The sequence below is a fragment of the Aotus nancymaae genome, unplaced genomic scaffold (genome assembly GCF_030222135.1).
Source record: "Aotus nancymaae isolate 86718 unplaced genomic scaffold, 86718_ANA_hifiasm-v0.15.2.pri h1tg000044l, whole genome shotgun sequence".
Classification (NCBI taxonomy): Eukaryota; Metazoa; Chordata; class Mammalia; order Primates; family Aotidae; genus Aotus; species Aotus nancymaae.
The window spans coordinates 3,579,579-3,598,492 of NW_026988458.1; the positions used below are offsets into that span (position 1 = coordinate 3,579,579).

An 18,914-nucleotide genomic window follows, 5' to 3' on the forward strand; every position below is an offset into this window, starting at 1 on the left:
CCATAAAACAGCGTGGCTAACGGGGGGGCATTGGCGTGGGGTAACAGCCCCTCATCCTGCTGGCAGCCCACCGCCAACTCACTGAGTGCCTCTGAGGAAGTGGCTTCATCACCCTTGGGCCTCAGTTTCCTCACCCACATAGTGAAGAGATTGAATTAGATTTTCTGCCTACTCTGAATTCAAGAGGTGAGTCAAAGGGAAGTTTAATAGGCTCTGATTGTTGCTAAAGTAAAAATTTGATTTATTTACTTCTGTGTTCTACAAAGAGAAATGGAGTTGTTTATAGAAAAGCAGCCGTGGAGGACTTCCTCCCCATTTAGCAGGAAGCTGGCAGTGACCACTACACGCTAAGGGTGGACTTGATTGCCTTTAGCTGTAAGGAATCACAGGTCCATATTTTAAGAATACATGTGTTAAACTAGAATAATACCATTTGACCGAAAAGATTACTCAAATGGTTATTTGTATGGTGCTTTAGTATTTACGAAGTATTTTCAGACATTAGCAAGTCTGAGCCTCCACTCATGGGACGGGCATTATCACTGTCCTTATTTTGCTTCTGAGGACATTGGGCTGAGAAGAGTGACTTCCTTGAGGTGAGCCTGTGATAAACTAGTCCTGATTCAAATCTGATTTCGAATCTCATGCTGATTCTAGCACCCTGCATGGCTCCTGATGAACTGCTTAAAACCTTGCAGGTGGATTACAATCCTAATTCACTGTAGGGCAAAACAAGAAACTTGAGGTAAGCATCCTGGTTTCCCTGGAGGACAATCAGAAGCAGGAGCAGAACTCGGTAGTGCAAGTATCCGTGGCTCCTGGAGACCCTTTCAGTCATGCAAAGAAACCCAGCAATTGATGCTTTCGCTCTCTACTCCCGTGAGACCGTGAGCATTTCTTTCACCTTCTACAGTTTTCTCAGTCGACCCCGGCAGAGCTGGGAAGACAGCACACTCCTGGCATGTTAGGCGTTCAGTAAACACCAGCAGCAGCGCCAGGTCCTGACCATGAGGCCTCCGGGTGCTGGGCGGTGATCGAGGATGCTGGTTTTGGAGCCAGATGCAGGGCGTTGGGCTTGAGCGAGTCAGGTCCCTGGCCTGAGTCTCAGCACCTTCATCAGGAAAAGCAGCCATTATTTGGCAGAGTTGTCATAAAGTATACAGTGCTAGCAGTGTCTGGCATGTTCCTATATGCAATAAATGGTGGCTATATTGATATACATCATGACGCTGAGTACCTTTATTTAAAGTTGCTTGCTGAAAACAAGCATTTTCTTGTTTCATAGAAAATTCTACATTAATATAAAATACTATACCATTGAAGAATTTAGATCTGTAACTTGTGATGCCCTAGAAAAATATTCTAAGCACAAAATAAACTTTTCTAACCACTTCAAAAAAAAGAAAGAAAGAAAGAAAAAGAAAATTTTACTTTAGCCAGGCGCGTTGGCTCACACCTATAGTCCCAGCACTTCGGGAGGCCAAAGCAAGTGGATCACCAGAGGTCAGGAGTTCGAGACTAGCCTGGCCAACATGGCGAAACCCCTGTCTCTACTAAAAATACAAAATTAGCCAGGTGTGGTGGCGCATGCCTGTAATCCCAGCTACTCAGGAGGCTGAGGCAGGAGAATTGCTTGAACCCAGGAGGCAAAGGTTACAGTGAGCTGAGATCATGCCATTGCACTCCAGTCTGGGCGACAAGAGCAAGAATCTGTCTTTTTTTTTTTTTTTTTAAGACGGGGTTTCACCATGTTGGTCAGGCTGGTCTTGAACTCCCGACCTCAGGTGATCCACCTGCCTTGGCCTCCAAAGTGCTTCGATTACAGGTGTAAGCCACTATGCTTGGCCAAGAATCTGTCTCAAAAAAAAAAAAAAAAAAAAAAAAAAGGCCTGGCGCTGTGGCTCATGCCTGTAATCCCAGCTCTTAGGGAGGGAGGCAGAGGCGGGAGGATAGCTTGAGCCCAGGAGTTCGAGACCTGCCTGGGCAAAATAGCAAGACCCCATTCTCCACAAAAAGTAAAAAAACAAAAAGACAAAAGGGAAAAGAAAAATTCTACTTTAATGGAGCATTGACTGGCACCAGTCAAGATTTAACATGGGCTGGGCATGGTGGCTCATGCCTGTAATCCCAGCACTTTGGAAGGCCGAGGTGGGAGGATCATGAGGTCAGGAGTTTGAGACCAGCCTGGACAACATGGTGAAACCCTGTCTCTACCAAAAATACAAAAAAATTAGCTGGGCATAGTGGTGCACACCTGTAATCCCAGTTACTTGGGAGGCTGAGGCAGGAGAATCGCTGAACCCGTGAGGCAGAGGTTGCAGTGAGCCTAGAGCAGGCCACTGCACTCCAGCCTGGGCGACAGAGCAAGATTCCATTTCAGAAAAAAAAAAAAAAAATTTAACCTGTTACTCAGTTTGTAGTGACTTATTTTCAAATTGGCATTTTTAATTAGGAAAAATACCAATCCCATCGTTATGAACAAAATCAGGTAATATGGAGCATTTGAGGTAAGGAGAGAGAACTGACCTGATGATCTTCATCCCAGTTATAGAATTCCTCTCATTCTTTTGGTGGCACAGGGGCACACCTTACTAATGTTTGGTTTGTGAGAAAAAAACACAATAGTTGGATTCTCATTGATGAGCTGCTTAAAAAACAAAAACGGAATAGTTAAAATAGGTACTCTGAAACAAAGCCCCTCATACAAACCTCAGGAGGCAATTTTGATTTAGCAACACAACACACATTTGCTCTCCCACCTCCTTCCTGTTAGCCGTGTCTTCCTAAGCCCTCCACGTAAGTTCAGAATGAGAGCCCGTGCAGAAAACACGAGTGCCTCAGGAAATGCAGTCATGAACCAGCAATTTTTCCAGGTTTAAAAAACTCAGAAATCTAGCCCCCAAACTGCTGAGAACTGCCTGGACCCTGTGAAGAAAGAGGTACATGATACAGGCTGAAACAGAGAGGGAGGCAGAGAGTAACCGCAAAACCTTGCTCCACAGATGCCAACGATTCTAGAGTCATAAATGACTTTAGAAAGAAGGAAAAAAAGCTGGATATCCTCAAGAGCACGTCATGTCTTTAGAAGTGCACAAATGAAGTTCTTAATCATTTTGCCTAATAAAAAGATTTAATACATTAATGAAATATTGAAGTATTCAGGTAAGTTCGAGGTAACTTATTTTACCTAGAACACTACATAAATTGTACTACAAAAGGATATCACAATTAAATGTGTACTCTTTCTAAAATAGTACATAATAATATAAAATGGCTTGTATGTTGACAAATCCTTTATGACTTCAGCATTGGCAACCATCAATAATCTCAAGTATTGAGACAACTCACAGAGCTCTACGTAACACCAAGAGAACCACCAGCCAAGGACCCAGTCACCAGCAGGTAAGTGCCTATAGGTCTGTGACTCCTGCAGCACCTCTCTCAGCGTCTGGGGACCCTGTCCCCAGAACACCGTGGCTGCTCAACACTTCCTTGAACATACAATGTTTCCCTTAGTCCAGTTTACAATACAAAGTATTATATCATAATGAAAACACTCTGGACCCTTCATCTGAACTGTAATAACTTGGTTATCATACAAGAAATATGCATTGAACGTCTAAGCAAAAGCAACTGCTCTGCATTAGATCGCTTTTCACTAATCTATTTTTCGAAAAGAATTCAGTACCATTTTTGGTCCTCATGTCGGGTTTCCAGGACCTTTCTACTGTATTTAATTATGATCTAAATCCCAAATCTTGGGTGTTTTCGTACTTACCTGTGATTTTCTTTTCTTTTAATGTCCACTGGAAATAACAAGAGTGATTTAAGACTGCCAATCCAACAAAATATGATTCTTTACTGTATCTAATTTTTTAAAAGAATAAATGGCTACCCACCTGTCCTTATGAGAAACTTGACGAAAGCCAGGGAAAAAACATTCAACATTTAAATATGCCAGTGCCTTACCCATTTAACCTCACTTACTTCTCGGAACCACCCTCTGTGAAACATATCTGAAAACTGTAGAACTGTAGACCAAGTGTTAAGCAATTTATTCAAGATCAAGCTCCCAAGGACAGGGCTGGGTTCCTAGACTGCAAGGCTTGGCCTCTGTGCCGTCTCTTCACCAGCTGTCTACACCAAAACTGAATAAATATGAAGAAACCCAGTATTAGCAACTGCAGTTCATTGACTCTTCATTTCTATAACTTAATTTTCATTATTAGCCCCAATTAAAATAGAAGTGAAAAATTCGATAAAATTTTATGTAAGCAAAGACTCAAGCTATTTTTATTGTCACTGGACTTTTATTAAGTATTTTAACTCTATAACTTATTTTTATAAACTTTTTGTTCACTATTTGTTTGGGTAAATCTCATCAGATTTAAACACTCAAGATTCTTAAATGTTCTGGAGTTTTGTGGGAATGTAAACACCTATTTGTAGGTATCATGTAAACAGTTCAAATTTTATTGTATGACCAACTATAATTTGCATTTCTCTACCAAGTAACCCTCCATAATGGAAATTCACTGTAAAACAGTCAGAGATTGACATCTGGCACAAATAAAGTTCACGATAATTGTTCATCACAAGTAAACAATCAGAAAACTTAATGTTTTACTTACAATAAATACATGCCATATACTTAGATTTTATAATGGCATCACTCAGTTCTTCTTTGTGATAGCTTCACAGAGACAGCGAAACAGATCATGGAGAGAAGCCGATTTTACCATATGCAAAATTAAAGTGAGCCATGTATCACTTAGAAACGAAAACTCCGGCTGGGCATGGTGGCTCATGCCTGGAATCCCAGCACTCTGGGAGGTGCCTCACACCTGGAATCCCAGCACTTTGGGAGACCAAGGCGGGTGGATCACCTGAGGTGGGGAGTGTTCAAGACCAGCCTGACCAACATGGAGAAACCCATCTCTACTAAAAATACAAAATAGCTAGGCATGGTGGCACATGCCTACAATCTCAGCTACCCAAGAAGCTGAGGCAGGAGAATCGCTTGAACCCAGGAGGTGGAGGTTGCTGTGAGCTGAGATCACGCCATTGCACTCCAGCCTGGGCAACAAGAGCAAAACTCCATCTCAAAAATGAAAAAAAATAGAAATGAAAACTCCACTGATCGTTTCAATATGTGGGCAGTTAAGGACACAGATCAATGTTAGATGCTAGTCTAAATCAGAGGTCAGCAAACTCTTTCTGCAGAGGGCCAGAAAATAGTTTTGTCTTGTCAGGTCAAATCGTCTCAGTTGCCACTATTGAACTCTGCCATTTTGCAAAAGCAGCCACAGACAATACATACGCACATAAGCACAGCTGTGTTCCACTGAAACTTTATTTACGGACACTAGAATTTAAACTTCATATAATGGTCAAACACGTGGTGGGCTGGATTTGAGAAGCGGGCAGTGATTTCCTGACCCAGCGTCTAAATACAGATTCTTTTTTGACACATATTTATTTGCTGGCAATTAGGTAACTTCTACTTCATTATCAATAATAAGTGAGAACAATAATACAAAATTTGCTTTAAGGCTTTGTCTAAACTGCTGGTGTTTAAATTTTTAAGACAAATTTTAAAAGTTACTTATGTCAAAATTAAATATACTACTAGAGGAAAAAACTGGCCAAGTTTCATTTATTTCTTCACATAACATTTTCACAGCTCACAAACAGCAGGAAGCACACCTTTGCACGTAACTGTGACGTCAGCTTCACAACAGCATCTGCTGACTGCACCTCCAATTATAATAGAGCAAGTGCAAGTTCACTTGGACATGTACATTTATATACCTGATATAAATTAAAGATGGCTACACTATAAACTGTGATAGCAAAAGCATGACTTGAGGTTCCTTGACTAGACCACTCGTTTAAGAGAAGTGTACCCAAGCATTTTAAAATGGCCATTTCGGGAAAAGGCCAATATATAAAATATCTGTCATGTAAAATTTAACCATTTACCTTATTAAAAAATAATCTTCAAACTTTAAACCATTGTTTCTGAGTTGTCGTATGGATATACACCATGGCAGCAAGAAACACATTTACTATAGGCTGTATTTTTGGCAACCTGGCCAATTAAAAAAAAAATTGTTCATAAAGTAACAATATTACTTTTCTTAAAATAAAAAAGCTAAATGAAATATTTTCCTTCCACATTTAATGTGTTAGGTTGAGTTTAGTCCTCCTCCGCCCACAAGAAATAAGTCTGAGACTTAAAAGTCTAATCAAACCTGTATTTGTGGTTTCTAATACTGATCCACGGACCACTTTCTTGTCACACATGTACCAATGAAAACAAAAGGCAAACAATCACTGCCATCCCTATGAAAGGAATGGTTCCTTTTCTAACATTCTTTAAAAATACACATTTTATACTCCAGGCACCGCAACAAAGGCGGCAACGTAATAAATACACAGTTTATTTTGTCCTCCGCACTCCAGGCACTGTCTACAAACTACCTGTTGTAAGCCCTCTCTTTTTTGGATTTCTCCAGGGCTTTGTCCATGGTCTTCTCATTCTCCCCCCTGCACTTGGGACAGTACCATTTGCCCTTGGGTTTATGGTTGAGCCCCACGCACGAGAAGTGGAACCACTCGATGGGGCACTCATCGTTGTCGCAGCCGATCATCTCCCCGTAGGAGACCTGGTTGCACAGGCAGTACGTGGGCTCGTTGGGGTCGATGGGGAGGTCGGCGGGGGAGGCCTCCCGCTCCGCCTTGGCCTTGGAGCGCTTCTTCTTCTTGGAGGTCTTGGCCTTCTTCTCCTTGGGCGTGCCCGAAGCGCCGTCGTCGTGGTCGTGGTTGCTGGACGCGTTCTCGCGGTTCTCGTTGTTGCGCTGCCGCCGCGAGCGCTTGCTGTTGGGCTTCTCGGCCTGCGCCGCCGCCTCGCCCTTGGGCCTGTCCGCGCCAGCCTTGCCGCTGTTGCCCGCCGTGTCGCCCAGCTCCTGCTGCGCCTCGAACAGCTCCACGTGGCTATCCACCTGCCGCGTGCGGTTCTCCACCAGCTCCACCATCTGGCTCACGATCTGGATCTTCTCGTCGCCCAGCTCCTGGCTGCGGATCAGCGCGCGCTGCACACAGTGCAGCATCCGCCGCTTCTGCGCGCCGTCCGTCTCGCGGCTGAAGCGCTCGTAGCACTCGTCCAGCTCCTTCAGGATCTCTGGGGGAGAGAAAGGCAGGCGTCACTCACGAGCAGGACACCAGGACAACCCACGTGGCCCCAGACCCGGGTCTACAGAGAGGGCTGGCAGGGGGTCTGGGGGTCAGCGCACAGCTGCCCAGTACAAAGTCCACCAGACATAGGCCCTCCTGGGCCTTTCTGTTGCTGTGCCCTGGAACTAAACACAAATGCGAGCACAGCTCCCACAGGGCAAGGAGCCGCTCCAGCCACCCAAGGGACCCCCAAGAACGGTTCCCACGCCCGGGTGACAATGCCATTAAGAGGAAGCATTTCAAATGAGATGCAGCGCTTGGGACCCAACTTTTATTAATACTTTCTATTAATGATTATGTCCTATACTACCATCATTTTTCCTCAAATGTTTCTACTTGAATACAATTATTAATATACATATGACATACTATATATAATCATTGATTACATTTATGCACAATATACATTCATTAATAAAAATATTTTTATTATAAATTATTCGAACATTTCAAATAAAAAAGGTCTTTATTTTCTTTAACATACCAACATATAGAATACTCTGTTAAGTTAGAGAATGTGTATACATTTCTATAACAGCTCTCTCTGAGTTAAAGAACTAGGTTAACAGCAAAGGTCCAGACTACTCTGTGACTCAGGCCCTGTTTCAGCCCCCACATTTATTCTACCATGTTATTCCTTTCTATTAGTGAAAGCAAGAACAGTTTGGCCACAATAATCCAGAAAACCTAGCTTTGCTTTATTTTTATTAAAATAAAGCACTGTTGTTATTATTTTAGGGAAAAGGTCTGCCTCTGTTGCCCAGGCTGGAGTGCAGTGGTGTGATCTTGGCTCACTGTAGCCTTGACCTCCCAGGCTCAAGTGACCCTCCCACCTCAGCCTGAGTAGCTGGGACTATAAGTGCACCACTGTGATGGGCCATTATTATTTTTTAACTGCAGTGAATGCACTAGCCTTGCTTTAAAATGAAGGTAGATTTTACTTTTGCATCTACTGCTTAAACGAAAACATCTTCACATCTATTAAAGTCAACGGACTCTAAAATGTTATCAAAAACAAAAGAAAACCTCTTCAGTATTTAAATGTAAACCTTCTTGGGCCTGTTAGAGGACAGTGTATATGATTTTAAAGTGTGATTAGGCAATTTCTCAAGAAACAAAAGCTGTTAAAGAATCTAATTGACATAAGGGAAGTAAACAGTCTTGCCAAAAGACTACTTAAATACACAGAAATTCCCAGAGTTCTTTTTCCTCAAACAGTAACCATTACATTAAACAGTACCAGATTATTCTCCTAAAACCTTTTGGCAGTCTCTTGAAAGAAGGCAATATTACTGCTTTTAAACTAGGAAATACGTGGGGAGGGGCTGAGAGTGGGAAGGACTGTCTAAAATGTTACCCCCATCCCTTTCCAGATCTTACCTCCAAATAGTTACAAGACATATACCTAACACTAGAGTAAACATAACAGGCCAATGCTGAAGCTTCTCTAAGTGATATTATTTTCCAGAGTATATTCTCAAACTAAGGGCAGCTCTGAAGACGTTTCTAGAGGAACAATGCAGGCTGCTTGCCACCAGAAGGAGGAATGCACTCGTCTCACATAGTGATTAATTATACAAATAAATCGCTGTGTTCAACTTATCCAAGTACTACCAATTTCTCCGACTTACTTATCATAGATGTTAAAATATGGGTGTGTACGATTTATTTTTAAATAGATTGAGGGTTATGCAATGGTATCACTCCTTTTCATCAGTAATCAAATCTCTAAAGACAATATTGTCATTTCATTGAAAAGAGAACTGCATCACATAACTTTAAAAGCTAATAACATAGAGGTTATTTTACATCACAAGCATGCTTCCATCCAGGTGAAGACTAATGTGCGGGGAAGGGAAATATCCCATGGCAAAATTACCAAGAAGTATTTCTGTTACCTAATATTTCTTTGATATCCCAAGCAAAGTACTCTATCAACAAAGCCACTAAGTACAAATATTTATAAATAGGAACAACACTACTGCTAAATAGGAAGCTATCCTTCCAGACACTCTGCTTCTCCAATGCCAGCAACTCAGCTTCAGACACACTGCTGCCTTTTTTCCAAACATATTCCACACCATTACCATGGAAAGCAGCAGCAAGTGGAATTTACAGATTAAATGAGATTGTAGCAACATTTAACTTGGTCTGTCCAATTATTTTAAATGCAGTTCAATTTTACATAAGGGTTGCACTGAAGTTCTTTATGAAGTGAACTTCCCAGGGTATTTTTCTAATAATGCTTGAAAAACAATTCAAGTAACCTCAAACACCATTTTAAATTGATAAACTAATCCATGATTATGGATTAACATACAATTCATGTGTATTAAGCAAAAGACGTTTTACTTGCTACAGAGTAGGTCTGTGAAAACAAGCTTCGTCTTTCAGAATTACGCGGCACAGCTCAGCATTTACAGCTAAGTCCAAGGAGCTGTGACACCTCGTGACAGATGCGCATGCTTCTCGGTACTCCCAGCTGTGCGGCTCCACGACTCCTGGGAGGGCGGAACTGCAGTCTTTCCTGAAGCCAAAAAGCTCATCATCCCAGGTGAACCTGAAGCAAGCAGCAAGCCAGGCTCTCCCCAGCAACCACAGGAGGACGAAGCGGCTCTGTGAACTTTGCTGTCTTGACCACCGGGACCTCCACCATGCCCCGCGATACTTTTTGCTATCATCAAACGATCAAAATGGTCTCGGCTCCTGTCTCCCTTCACTCCGGAGCCCCAGGGTCACCCCACTGGGCCCGCCCGGCCCGAGGACAGCACCTTCCGAGAGCGCCGCACGTGAAGGCAGCTCCGGTCACTCACGCTTCCCCGGCCACGCGTGGCCCCACCCTCAGGTCAGCAAAGATGTGGCCTGGGATTGTCTGTGGGGTGATCTCGCGGGTCGCCGGGGCGCAGGAGGCGGCCCGAACAGCAGCCCCGGCCCCTAGACCCCAGCCCCCAGCCGCGGGCTCCCAGTTACTGCCATCGCTCCACGGCCGGAAGTGGCGGGGCTGGGGAGGCCAATGGGGAGGAGGCCAGCGGGAGATTCGCCGCGCCCCCTGAGAGTCGCCACCTATGGGAATCGACGACATGGAGGGCGGAGGCCAGGAGGAGAGCCAATGACAGCACAGGACGGAGGAGCACGGCCCGCCCCAGCAGCAACAAGGACCAATCAGAGGTCGGAGGCCGAGCAGCTCGAAGACATTCAAATCAACTCGACCTCCTCCCTCCACCCCGCTCCTCCCCGAAAAAGAAAAAAGAAGACAGCGGAAACACAGACCCATGCCAGTTATTGCGCAAGGCCCGCCTTCATCCGCCTTAGCGACCAATCGTTCCGCAGGGTACTGATAAGGACATTCCATGAGGGAAGTCACAGCCAAACATTGGAAGGCTGAGGCGGGACGTTCCGCAGTATGCTAATGAGCTTCCTATAAAAGTTGCTGCGAAGCTACGTCTCCAATAGAGCGCGCAGAGGCGCCTTCCCCGCAGGGGCATCTGGTGCTTTCAGTGACAGCGGTCGTTTTTTTTTTCCCCCGCCCAACTCTTCCGTTTCCCTACTGCGTAGCCTTGTAAACATTAGCAAACTCCGAGCAGTGAGCCATATTCAAAATAGAACCCCCAAAGCATTGAGTGACCTCGCAGGAAAGTTTCCCCAACAGCCAACAATACCCGGCGGACACGAACCCGCTACCTCTCTGACACCCTGGGCGGCCAGGTCTGCAGAGAACGACCCACAGGTTCTCTCATCTGCCACGATCTCTCCAAGCCAGCGATCTGCCGGCGCCCCATGAGCTCAGTGCAGCGCAGCGCAGATGGGCGCCTTCCCCGCCTCCGCTCCTCCCCTTCCCTTCCCCACCGCACACAGAGAAAAGCCCTCGTCCTCCGCAAACTACAACCGCCGGCGTCGCCCCTCGCGGTCGGCCCCTACTCGGTGTCCAGCGCCAAGTGGGGGCCAGAGGGGACTGCGCGGGGGCGGCCGAGCTACCCCGAGCGGAGTACTACCCGGTACTTTACGTAATACTCAGATTCGGGACCGGGTGGGGGGCGACGAAGGGCCGGGGGAGCGGCGTTGCTCCGAACCAAGGCAGCAGGTCCGCGGAAACCCCGGCTCAGCTGCCCTCCTGCTGCAGCCTCGTCTCTGCACCCTACAGCCCCAGGTGCCGGCACATCCCTCCACCTCGCGCCGTAATCTGCACCCCCTCCCAGAGGACACGGCTTGGACCCGCCGCCCCCTCCCCCGCAGCACCCGCCTCATCACTTCACTACAAAGAGCGCTTTAGTCGCGCAGCCTTCCAGCGAGACCTCTCGCGCCTCCTTCCTCCTCCGTGTCCTGGGCTTTGCACACAAGGACCTTGGCGAATCAAAGGCGCTCCAGACCTTTTGTTCCTGCCCCTGCCGAGGGCCGCCGCTGCTGAGCCCGCGGCTTCCTCGGGTCCACAGCAGGACCGGCCCGGCCGCGCGGCGCGCCCGGACCCGCCGGGATGGAGACGGCCGCCCCCACCCATCCATCACCCCGCTGTACCTTGGTATTTCGCGTCGATCTCCCGCATCAGCGAGACGTTTCTCTGCAAGTCGAAAGGCAGAGACTCGATGGAGTCCAGGTAGTCCTCCACATAGTTCACCAGGTGGAGCTGCTCCCCGTTGGCAGGACTCAACATGGTTCACCCCGGAGGTCCCCGGCGACTCGGCGCGGCTTTCCGCTTCCTCCACCCCCCGCCCCCCTTAAAAAATAACACTGCAAAATGCAAAGCCCTCGCTCTCCCTGCGCCCCCCCGCCGGCTCCCGCCCCGGCCCGGCGGCTACATCTGCCGAGCCCGTCCGCTGCCTACGGGTCCGCGGGGACCCCAGCGCCTAGGAGCGCGGGCCGCGGTGGTGGTGGCTCCCGGGCGCACGGCCCGGCCGGCGGCGCAGGCCCCCCTCTCAGGCGGCGGGGCTGGCACAGGGGGCCGCGCGTACGAGCGCGCACACACCGGTGGGAGAGGGCCCAGCGCCGCAGCCGCCGCCGCCCACCCGCCCACCGGGCTGGGGAGGAGAGAGAAGAGGAGAGGGCAGCGGGAAGGGGCGCGCTCCGCTGGCCGACGAGCCGCACTTGTCCAACGTGGAAAACCCAAATACCAGTTTCAAACACTTGGGAAACATTCAGCCCCGCTGCGCAGCGCGCATGCGCCCCAGCCTCCTCCCCCGGCGGCGGCCCCGCCCCCCGCCGCATTCACGCCCCTCACGGTCCCGGGCCCTGGGGGCTGCGGGGCCCGAAGCCGGCCTGCGCGGGGGTGTGGCCTTGCCTGTCAGTTTTGCCAGGGGCGAGGGTCGCGGAGGGGACAGAGACAGGTCCGCCGGGGCGGGGACCGCAGACGAGGAGCAAACTTTACTAGGAGTTTTTGGCACTTGGAGGCAGAGCCTGTTGAGAGGCGCGGATTCCCGCCGGGAAACGCAGGGGAGCGGCCTGCTTCGCTGAAAACCCGACCAGGACCGAACGGGCCCTGGGACGGCTGCCTCCAGGACCTTGGCACGCAGCGAAGAAGACCTCCATTTCCCAGCCCCTGACTCTTTTCGTCCCCGCCCCACAGCGCTATATAAGGACGGCCTGAAACAGAACTGGCAACCGCGGTAGCCAATCCACTTGCGACCCTCATTTGACAGCCCAATCAGGACGAAAAATAGGCTGGGAGAACCATAGGTAACGCCCCCCCCCCATTCTTACTACTAGAAACCCAAGTCCTCCGGGAGGCGGAAGAAAGGGGCGAGCAAGACACTGGCGGAAGTGGTGACGCATGCGCCATGGCCCCCTTCAGCGTCCTCCGAACTGCCGCCGCGGAGTGCGCGGGAGACCTATCGATTCTGCGGCCGGACCACCACTCCCAGCAGCCTCGGCGGCTCCCGCGCCTGCGCCGTCTGTCACCGCCCGCCCTTTGTGTCGCCTCCCTGAGCCCAGTTTGGAACGGCTTGGAGACAAAGGGGCCCGAGAGGGAAGCTGCTTACTAGTGCCGAGCCCCAGAAGAGGTGGATAGGCCCGAGGGGGACCTTCTCTAGTCCTTGTCTCTTTCCCGCCCTGTGCCATTGACTCCGCTCTCGGAGGCCGTTCCTCACACTTGGGAAGGCCGCCAACAGCAGGCAGGCGTCCGCTCGGCCGACGTCCTGGGGCCGTTCGGCTCCCCGGACTCCCTCCCCCATCGCCCCTCTGCCCTCCCGAAGCTCCTGGATTTGGGGTTTTCTGAGAAGTCCGGACGCTGCGCGAGCCCGTTGCCCAGGCGACCGGCCCCGCCCGCCGCCCCGCCCTTTTCCGGACAAGGACACGCCCCCCTCCTGGGCGTGGCCTCGCGCTTTTTTGCACTGCCTACCGGGCGCTGCGGGTCCTACGCGGCTTCTGCCTCCGCCCGGCTGCGGGCACCGCGGCTCCCCTCTGGGCTGGCCCCAAGAGCTGTGCTTGCCACGCTAGGCTGCCTGTGTTTCGCCGGTTTTCCTCCGCTTTGGACCCTGCTCTATTTGCATTGTCTTTTTTTTACACCAAGTTGAAGAGCGGTGTGCTGTCGGTTTTCACCTTTCTCACCGGACTTTCTCTTTCCAGGAGAGCCGGGTGGGTGGTGCTACATGTGTTTCCAGGAACTAAGCCCTTGCAATGTTTCTGTGTCAACTCCACGCCAGCGCGGTTCTCCATTTTTCTTAGCCTCTCAATTTGGACAGGGTCGGATTTCAGCTTTTATCCACCGGGTTTATCCTGTTGCAAAACAGAGTGCACTGCTTTAGACACAAAATAATTGCAGTTGAAATGGGTACACATTCTGGTGGTAAGATTTGGAAACATCTGGTATTTGATGGAACCCTGTTGTGACATCTAAAACTATTTGGATTTTTAAAAAGAGTATTCTGTGTAATCCAGTATTTTAAAGTAGATTAACCGCAGTGGTGCTCATTCCAGCACCCTGCAGGGTGTTTTGTGCTATGGATGTCAGTATGGCAAATGAGACAATTGAGCTGTTTTATGTTTGGAATCGGATTGTTCACGTTGGAACGTTGCTGCAGTGATAAATGAATGGATACTCTTTGCACTTTGAAGTGGATTTAATCTTCGCTTTTAAGCCCCTTCATCTCACCTACACGTCAGTAGAGCTTATGCTTTGACATTTGGGGAAATGGCTTTTATTTTACTTACAGATCTCACCATTGTAGTCTCGGCCCAGTTATAAGCAAATGAGTACTTTCCTTTCTACAAGATTTATTGGCCACTCCTAGTCTGCACAAAAGACTATAACACTTGGCCGGGCACGGGGGCTCACGCCTGTAATCCTACCAGTTTGGGAGACCAAGGCGGGCGGATTGCCTGAGCTCAGGAGTTCGAGACCAGCCTGGGCAACATGGCAAAATCCTGTCTATACTAAAAATACAAAAAATTAGCCGGGCATGGTGGCGCATGCCTTTAGTCCCAGCTACTCGGGAGGCTGAGACAGAAGAATCACTTGAACCCAGGAGGCAGAGGTTACAGTAAACCGAGATCACGCCACTGCACTCCAGCCTGGGCGACAGAGTGAGACTCTGCATTCATTGGCTCTAGAATGAATGGTGTTTATCTGAACTCAAGAATAAAGTTGGAAGTAATTTATTCCTTATAAATATAAGATGGAGTTTGATCTGGGTTATATCTTTTTTAAAAAAATCACAGTACAGGGGCCGGGCGCGGTAGCTCACGCCTATAATCCCAGCACTTTGGGAGGCCGAGGCGGGTGGATCACGAGGTCAAGAGATCGAGACCATCCTGGTCAACAAGGTGAAACCCCGACTCTACTAAAAATACAAAAATTAGCTGGGCATGGTGGTGCGCGCCTGTAATACCAGCTACTCGGGAGGCTGAGGCAGGAGAATTGCTTGAACCCAGGAGGCGGAAGTTGCGGTGAGCCGAGATCACGCCATTGCACTCCAGTCTGGGTAACAACAGCGAAACTCCGTCTCAAAAAAATATAAAAATTAAAAAAAATCACAGTACAGTACAATCTGAATAATGATTTTGTTCCTCACTTGTTATGTATGCACTTCACATACACATAAACCAAAAAGGCATCTTACTCATTCAACAAGGAATATTGACGAGTGCTTACCAGGTGCCAACTACTGGTTCATGCGCTGGGGATATATTAGTGGAAAGTTTTTTGGACCTTTACGTTCCATAAAGCTTTTTAGCTCACCCCTTGAGATAAAAAGTCAAAAAAGGTTCTTCCTTTTCGATCCGCCATGGCATCTGCGGTGGAGCGCCAACAAAATGCAGAGTTTTGTGAAAACCCTTAAGGGGAAGACCATCACCCTCAAGGTTGAACCCTCAGATAAGATAGAAAATGTAAAGGCTAAGATCCAGGTTAAGGAAGGAATTCCTCCTGATCAACAAAGACTGATCTTTGCTGGCAAGCAACTGGAAGATGGACGTACTCTGTCTGACTACAACATTCAAAAGGAGTCCACTCTTCATCTTGTGTTGAGACATTGTGGTGGTGCTAAGAAAGGGAAGAAGAAGTCTTACAGCACTCCCAAGAAGAATAAGCACAAGAGAGAAGGGTTAGCTGGCTGTCCTGAACTATTAGAAGGTGGATGAGAATGGCAAAATGAGTCGCCTTCGTGGAGAGTGCCCTTCTGATGAATGTGGCGCTGGAGTGTTTATGGCAAGCCACTTTGACAGACATTATTGTGGCAAATGTTGTGTGACTTACTGCTTCAACAAACCAAAAGGCAAGTAACTGTGAGTTAATAAAAGCCATGAATTTAAAAAAAAAAAAGTCAAAAAATATTTTATCTTTTTTGGAACAAACTTAGAAGATCAAGCAATAAAACATAATTAACTTTATGGCAAATTTTAAATATGTCACTAAAGAAAGGTGCTTAATTTTGAAAATATGTTGAAGAATCTTGTCTGTTTCAGTTTTGTTTCCTGTGGTGTATTGCAAAAATGGATGTTAAAACTTTTTCCTGTAAAACAGAAAATAAATTTCAAATGGATTACAAAAATAAGAAACATTAAAAAGTTAAACTTTTTTTTAAACTTATATTTCCAGTCTAACTGAAAGTGCTCAAACTTCTGAGAGTCAGAAATAAGAGATGAACATACACTTCCTTTTTTCTGGAGTGCAAGTGCAGTGGCTTGATCTCAGCTCACCGCAACCTCCACCTCCTGGGTTCAAGCGATTCTCCTACCTCAGTCTCCTGAGTGACTGGGATTACAGGCGCCTGCCACCACACCCAGCTAATTTTTGTATTTTTAATAGAGACAGGTTTTCGCCATGTTGGCCAGGCTGGTCTGGAACTCTTGGCCTCAGGGTCTCCCAAAGTGCTGGGGTTATAGGCATGAGCAACCACGCCCAGCCAAACATACAATTCTTTATGTTTTGAAGTGCTTAAAAAATGCTAACTCAACTTGAACTTGAAAAGCCATAAACAATATGCAACCATAATAAACTTGACTTCAGATTTACAAGATTTTGTCTTGAAAGAAAATGTAATACTGAGAACTTGATTTTGTTATGGTCATTAGTGATATTTGGGAATCATTAATTTTAACACATTTCCTTGTTCTGACCTAGATTGGAGAGGGATCCAATCTAGGTCAAATTAATCTGTTTAATTCAAATTAAACGGATCCTCTTTTTGGTATATATGGTGTATTAGAGTCCTCTAGAGGGCCAGAACTAATAGGATACATATATTTATATATGGGAGTTTATTAAGTGTAAACTTACAGGGTTACAAGATCCCACAATAGGCTGTCTGCAAGCCAAGGAGCAAGGAGAGCCAGTCTGAGTCCCAAAACTGAAGACCCTGGAGTTCGATGTTTGAGGGCAGGAAGCATCCAGCATGGGAGAAAGATGTAGGCTGTAGGCTGGGAGGTATGGCAGTGAAGAGCATTAGCAGTCTATTTTACTTTACCTTAATATTCAACCTCCAAATATTCAATATGCAAAAGAATCACATTTCTTTTTTCTTTTTTTTTTTTTTTTTGAGAAGAAGTTTCACTCTTGTGGCCCAGGCTGGAGTGCCATGGCGCAATCTCTGCACACTGTAACCTTTGCCTCCCAGGTTCAAGTGATTCTCCTGCCTCAGCCTCCCAAGTCGCTGGGATTACAGGCATGTGCCACCATGCCCGGCTAATTTTTTGTATTTTTAGTAGAGACAGGGTATCTTCATATTGGTCAAGCTGGTTTCGAACTCCCGACCTCAGGTGATACTCCTGCCTTGGCCTCCCAAAGTGCTGGGATTACAGGTGTGAGCCACCACGCCTAGACAAGGATCACATTTCTAGCTATCATTAGGTCATGAGTTATGTTTATCATTTTGATGATCTCCAAAAGCTTCAAGAAAACAGAATTGGCCAGGCACAGTTGCTCAGGCTGGTAATCCCACCACTCTGTGAGGCCACAGTGGGTGGATCCCTTGAGGACAGGAGTTCCAGACCAGCCTGGCCAACATGATGAAATTCTATCTTTACTAAAAGTACAAAAATTAGCCACCGCGCTTGAGCCTGGGAGGCAGAGGTTGCAGTGAGCCAAGATTGCGCCCCTGCACTCCAGCCTGGGTGACAGACCGAGACTCCATCTTAAAAATAAATAAATACATAAAATAAAAATGAAAATACAAAAATTAGCTGGGCGTGGTGGTGCACGCTTGTAATCTCAGCTACCGTGGAGACTGAACCAGGAGGATCTCTTGAAATGGGAGGCAGAGGTTGCAGTGAGCTGAGATCAGGCCACTGCACTCCAGCCTGGGTAACAGAGCGAGACTCCATCTCAAAAAACAAAGAAAGAAAAAGAAAAGAAAACATATAATAGAATCATAGCCAGTGAGGAGCTAAAAACATTACATGAATATTCTAAAGACAGAAGATACTATTGTTAATTTAAGTCATGATGTTCTATGGACAATTCAAATATGTCGATGTCCAGATTCATGTGCAGATTTGATCTTCAGTGTTACTAAGCTGCTTCCGGAATCTCTGCTCTCGTTATTTCCTTGAATTCATGTGTTCCCACAGATTGCAGCTGAGTCTTCTGTTAATTTGCTTTATTTACTGGCAATCGAATAACTGAATCAGCTTTATCAGGTATTTTACTACCCAGATTTCTTCCCACCTGCACGATTAAACCCTTGTAAGAGATTAATTCATCAACGCTCAACAAGCCCTTTTCTTTCTTTTTTTAATTTTTTTTTTCCAGCCACAGCAAAACAAAAAACCAACCAAACAAAACCCAAGTCTTTTTTGAATTTAGTGCAGGGTACAGTGAGAAGTTCAAAATAATGTACAATTTAAAATACTCAGGGAGATAAATATATACACATTGCACTAGAAAGTTAATAACACAAGACAAGCCAGTAAAGAGGTGATAATATTCCAGGACAATTTTGAGTAATTAGGTAGCTTGAGTGGTTAGCACTGATGTAGGTAGGCTACATGGTCTCCTAATCCTAACATTTTACCCTTATTAAATTAGACCATAGATTACATTAGACTACAGTTAGCTTGAAACAGAATTGCAGAGTTAGACTCCAGGACATTGAGAAACTACTCTAGATACACACCTGTTTGCCTCTACTTAAACATTTGTTTTTTAATAAAACACCAAAGCAAACTAAAAAAAGAACAGAGTAACCTTTCCTGTTTTGAGAACTGGAAAAGCAAAGAGGACTTAAAAAAAAATTTTTTTTAGACATTGTATT

At 46.7% G+C, this 18,914-nt stretch overlaps 1 protein-coding gene and 1 pseudogene across 3 annotated transcripts; one reads left to right on the top strand and one right to left on the bottom strand.

The window, feature by feature from the left end:
* Positions 1-5,335: 5,335 nt before the first annotated feature.
* On the bottom strand, positions 5,336-12,753 carry ING1 (inhibitor of growth family member 1). Of its 3 annotated transcripts, none has more exons than XM_012464762.2 (2): positions 12,509-12,753; positions 5,336-7,183 (listed from the first exon to the last, which is right to left on the bottom strand). In XM_012464762.2, the coding sequence occupies exon 2, from the start codon at positions 7,110-7,112 to the stop codon at positions 6,480-6,482; it is 633 nt and encodes a 210-aa protein (XP_012320185.1). In that variant the 5' UTR covers positions 7,113-7,183; positions 12,509-12,753; the 3' UTR covers positions 5,336-6,479. The 3 variants fall into 3 exon arrangements, with proteins under 3 accessions (XP_012320185.1, XP_064217941.1, XP_064217942.1); XM_064361871.1 differs by lacking the exon at positions 12,509-12,753 and adding an exon at positions 11,749-11,948; XM_064361872.1 differs by lacking the exon at positions 12,509-12,753 and adding an exon at positions 9,589-10,024.
* A 2,427-nt stretch (positions 12,754-15,180) lies between these two features.
* On the top strand, positions 15,181-16,252 carry LOC105725627 (ubiquitin-ribosomal protein eS31 fusion protein-like; annotated as a pseudogene).
* The last annotated feature ends 2,662 nt before the right edge of the window (positions 16,253-18,914 follow it).

Bases quoted from the DNA above. Each gene is read 5' to 3' on its own strand.
- ING1 (XM_064361871.1), bottom strand. From the start codon at position 11,884: ATGTTGAGTCCTGCCAACGGGGAGCAGCTCCACCTGGTGAACTATGTG. The intron at 7,184-11,748 runs GTACAGCGGGGT...TCTCTCCCCCAG, and splicing joins GATCGACGCGAAATACCAAG to AGATCCTGAAGGAGCTGGAC.